A 4,368-nucleotide genomic window follows, 5' to 3' on the forward strand; every position below is an offset into this window, starting at 1 on the left:
CAACTATTGATTGTTTTCCCGAGCGAAGCTACACCAGAAGACGCACCGGAACCGTTACGCTAGGGTTCCGCCGTGCCCCGCCGGGTGCCAGCACGGTACGGCAGGGGCGAACTGCTAGCAAGATTCAGATACTTGCCCGGAAGACAGTCGAAACCGTCGATTGTTGACCGTAGGTGAGGGAAAATAGCCCGACGGCAAGCGCTGTTGCCCTAGATCTGTGCACCATTTCGCGAACAACTCGTTCGATGCATCCCTAACCCAGACATCAGATTCGAGCCGCGGGGCTGCTGTCTGGTGTGTTCTCATTCCACTCTGTTCGTTCGTGTGCGCCGACTGCTCTCCACACAGCTCCACACAACAGTACCAGTGCCGAGATCGAGATGTCTGCCGAAGTTGCCGCTGAAACCGGTGCCGCCGCCGCTGCTGCTGCTACTGCCCCGCCGCCCGCCTCCAAGGCGAAGAAGCCGAGGACCCCCAAGGGAGACGGCAAACCGAAGGCCCATCCGCCGGTGAACGAGATGGTAGTTGCTGCTATCCGAACCCTGAAGGAGCGCAACGGGTCCTCCCTGCAGGCCATCAAGAAGTACATTGCAGCCAACTACAAATGCGATGTCACCAAGCTGGCCCGGTTCGTCAAGAAGGCCCTGAAGAACGGCGTCGAGAAGGGCACGTTGGTCCAAACCAAGGGTACCGGCGCGTCCGGATCGTTCAAGCTGAAGGCCGAGGCGAGGAAAACCACCGGCGAGAAGAAGAAGAAGAAGCAACCGAAGACGGCCGCCGATGGGAAGAAACGCGAAAAGGGCGCCAAACGGGAGCAGCAGCAGCAGCAGCAAAAGCAGAAGAAGACGACGGCGGCGGCGGCAAAGAAACCATCCGGCGAGGGGAAAGCCAAGAAGCCAGCCGCGGCGAAGAAAACCATGGCCGCCACCACCAAGAAGCAGAAGAACTCCGGTAGCGTGAAACAGGCCGCTGCCCCGAAGCAGAAGGCCACCAAACCTTCCAAGACCGCTGCGACGAAGCCAAAGGCCCCGAAACCGAAGAAGGCTGCCCCGGCGGCTAAGGCGGCCTCGCCCAGGAAGAAGACCGCTGCCAAGAAGTAAGCGCACCGCCGATCCCGAGTGCCCGATTTCAGACAATCAGTCCTTTTCAGGACTACCGAATCAGATTTCACCCAAGAGTTACGATACCCGGAATGTTTCTCCTTCCCTCGTTCCCCCCCACCTTTTCCACAAGAAACTTCTTGAGCGAATTTTCTACGGTGACTGACGGTTTCCTCGAAACTGCCGCACTGCGATCGGAGAAAAGACGGTTTCTAGAGCGATTCAGGCAAGGAATTTCCCAATGCATCAAGATAGGCTGAGAAATGTCGTCTGATCTGCAAACCGCCCGTTGAATGTTTCCAAGCTGGATGCATCGCGAGCGAAAAGTCGTTTCGGTGAGCCGGGCGCATCTCCCGATGCGCCCCCCGCCGTCCGGGGTGGTCTTGCACCAGAAACGAACCAACACATCGACTACTATTATGGTAGCGTGAGTGGTTCCAAAGCGGTGCGAGCGGCACGCAGCTGCTCGGTTTCCTCCGCAACGTAAAACAACGGGGTAGCAAAATGCAGACCTCTTACACTTGTGCATAGGGGATCGATCAAAATTCAATCCTGTTCCAACTCTTTCGCGGATCGCTTCCTGGTGGCCCTGAAAAGGGCCGTTTGAAATTGAAATGGGGGGAGATTTAGCCGCAGAGAGACACGTTTACCCTCCGAAACCGTACAGGGTGCGTCCCTGGCGCTTCAGAGCGTACACAACGTCCATGGCGGTGACGGTTTTGCGCTTGGCGTGCTCGGTGTACGTGACGGCATCACGGATAACGTTTTCCAGGAAGACCTTCAGCACACCGCGGGTCTCTTCGTAGATAAGCCCGGAGATGCGCTTGACTCCGCCGCGACGAGCCAGACGACGGATGGCGGGCTTGGTGATGCCCTGGATGTTGTCACGCAACACCTTGCGGTGACGTTTGGCGCCTCCCTTTCCGAGTCCTTTGCCGCCCTTGCCACGGCCGGTCATTTTGCGATTAGCGAGTGCGAGGTTGAGCCACGAGTGAGTGAGTGAGTGCTTGGAGAGTGCGTCCGCGCTCGGCAACGGTTGTCGTGGAACTGATGCCCGCACCGCCCACAGTTGGTCGGTTTTATGCCGCGTGTGTGCCGTTTCTGTCGGCTTGTGATTGGCTGGCCGGCGACAATGCGACGCGCATAAAACCAACCGGCAGCCCGGGCCTCCGGCCTCATTCTGTCGCGTGCGTTCGGTCGGATTGGACGTGTTTCGACAATTTTCGTGCTACCATGGCTCGCACCAAGCAAACTGCCCGCAAGTCCACCGGAGGGAAAGCGCCTCGTAAGCAGCTGGCCACCAAGGCCGCCCGCAAGAGCGCCCCCGCCACCGGAGGCGTCAAGAAGCCCCATCGTTATCGGCCGGGAACGGTCGCTCTGCGTGAGATCCGCCGGTACCAGAAGTCGACGGAGCTGCTGATCCGCAAGCTCCCATTCCAGCGTCTGGTCCGTGAAATCGCCCAGGACTTCAAGACCGACCTGCGCTTCCAGAGCTCGGCCGTCATGGCCCTGCAGGAGGCGAGCGAGGCCTACCTGGTCGGCCTGTTCGAGGATACCAACCTGTGCGCTATCCACGCCAAGCGAGTCACTATCATGCCCAAGGATATCCAGCTGGCTCGACGCATCCGGGGCGAGCGCGCCTAAATTGGAGGACGCGCCAGCAAGTTCTCGTCCCCTTTTACAAACGGCCCTTTTCAGGGCCACCGAAATCGTTCCACGGAAGAGTTAACACGAATATTCTAGACTAGATTGTCGGACAGAATTAGCCTCATGTGATAAACGGCGCTCGGTCAGCTTTATTACGTCAATGTCAATGTCGGCGTGGAAGTGTGTTTCCAGGTAGCTTATGCCAATTTATTAGCAATCGAATCCGACCACATCGCGGCCTATCTTGATGCACGTGCCTGAATCGCGCGAGAAATTCGTTTTCTTTGATCGCAGTACGCAGTTGCGTACCGAAGAAATGACAATTCAAGTGGCACTGTTAGGAAGTTTCTGCCAGGAATCGGTCAAGACATTTCTCGAGCGATTTCATTTAAACACGAAATTGGGCTTTAGCAGCCAAACGATACTCAGCAAAGCTATCATCCGACAGAATGTTGTCACCAACTCCTCTATCGAACAATGTGTGGGCTAACAGAACATGTCTCGAAACAACTCTCCAGCGGGGCGAATGGGATATGGTCGTCCTGAAAAGGACGGTTTTGATTTTGGGTCGACACGCGAGGACGCGAGCGGAATGCTGCCCAGCCTATGCCGTCGTCTTCTTCTCGGTCTTCTTGGGCAGCAGAACGGCCTGGATGTTCGGCAGGACACCGCCCTGGGCGATGGTCACGCCGGACAGCAGTTTGTTCAGCTCTTCGTCGTTGCGGATGGCCAACTGCAGATGACGGGGGATGATTCTGGTTTTCTTGTTGTCACGGGCAGCGTTTCCCGCCAACTCGAGCACCTCCGCAGCCAGATACTCCATGACGGCCGCCAGGTAGACTGGGGCCCCGGCACCGACCCGCTCGGCATAGTTGCCCTTCCGGAGCAGACGGTGGATGCGACCGACCGGGAACTGCAATCCAGCACGGCTGGAACGGGACTTTGCCTTCACCCTCGCTTTGCCTCCTTTGCCACGGCCAGACATCGTGTGCGTGCGTGCGTGCGTGTATCTGCCTCTATACTGATGGCCGGGGCGACGGTGTCGAGCGCTTTTGTACTGGAGTAACGCTGCGCTGCACCAATACTGGGACGGCACGAACGAAACGGACTGGTACGACGTGCGAGCCAAAGGGGCGGAGCTTCGCTTGCTATTCGATCGGCACAAAAGCGGAGCCCCTGCCGGCTGGTAGGCATCACTTTGCCCGCGTATCCCAGCCGAAGCAGTCGAAGCTCGAAACATGGCACCACCGAAGTCAGCAAGCGGAAAGGCCACCAAGAAGTCGCCCGCCGCCGGCAAGGCCCAGAAGAACATCGTCAAGGGCGAAAAGAAGAAGAAGAAGCCACGCCGAAAGGAAAGCTACGCTATCTACATCTACAAGGTGCTGAAACAAGTCCACCCGGACACCGGTGTCTCGTCGAAGGCTATGAGCATCATGAACAGCTTCGTCAACGACATCTTCGAACGGATCGCCGCCGAAGCCTCCCGGTTGGCGCACTACAACAAGCGGTCGACGATCACCTCCCGGGAAATTCAAACCGCCGTCCGGTTGCTGCTCCCCGGCGAGTTGGCCAAGCATGCCGTTTCCGAGGGGACCAAGGCCGTCACCAAGTACACAAGCTC

The 4,368-nt window shown here is 57.9% G+C and overlaps 3 protein-coding genes across 3 annotated transcripts; 2 read left to right on the forward strand and 1 right to left on the reverse strand.

The window, feature by feature from the left end:
- The first annotated feature begins 380 nt into the window (after window positions 1–380).
- On the forward strand, window positions 381–1,100 carry LOC115261232 (histone H1-like). The gene has a single exon (XM_029862606.2). It carries the CDS (start codon window positions 381–383, stop codon window positions 1,098–1,100), a length of 720 nt encoding a protein of 239 aa, XP_029718466.2.
- A 1,169-nt stretch (window positions 1,101–2,269) lies between these two features.
- LOC115261253 (histone H3) lies at window positions 2,270–2,794 on the forward strand. Its single transcript, XM_029862627.2, has one exon. The coding sequence runs from the start codon at window positions 2,334–2,336 to the stop codon at window positions 2,742–2,744; it is 411 nt and encodes a 136-aa protein (XP_029718487.2). The 5' UTR covers window positions 2,270–2,333; the 3' UTR covers window positions 2,745–2,794.
- A 185-nt stretch (window positions 2,795–2,979) lies between these two features.
- Window positions 2,980–4,368, reverse strand: LOC115261243 (histone H2A-like). Its single transcript, XM_062843536.1, has one exon. It carries the CDS (start codon window positions 4,057–4,059, stop codon window positions 3,352–3,354), a length of 708 nt encoding a protein of 235 aa, XP_062699520.1. The 5' UTR covers window positions 4,060–4,368; the 3' UTR covers window positions 2,980–3,351.

The sequence above is a fragment of the Aedes albopictus genome, unplaced genomic scaffold, assembly GCF_035046485.1.
Source record: "Aedes albopictus strain Foshan unplaced genomic scaffold, AalbF5 HiC_scaffold_306, whole genome shotgun sequence".
Lineage (NCBI taxonomy): Eukaryota > Metazoa > Arthropoda > Insecta > Diptera > Culicidae > Aedes > Aedes albopictus.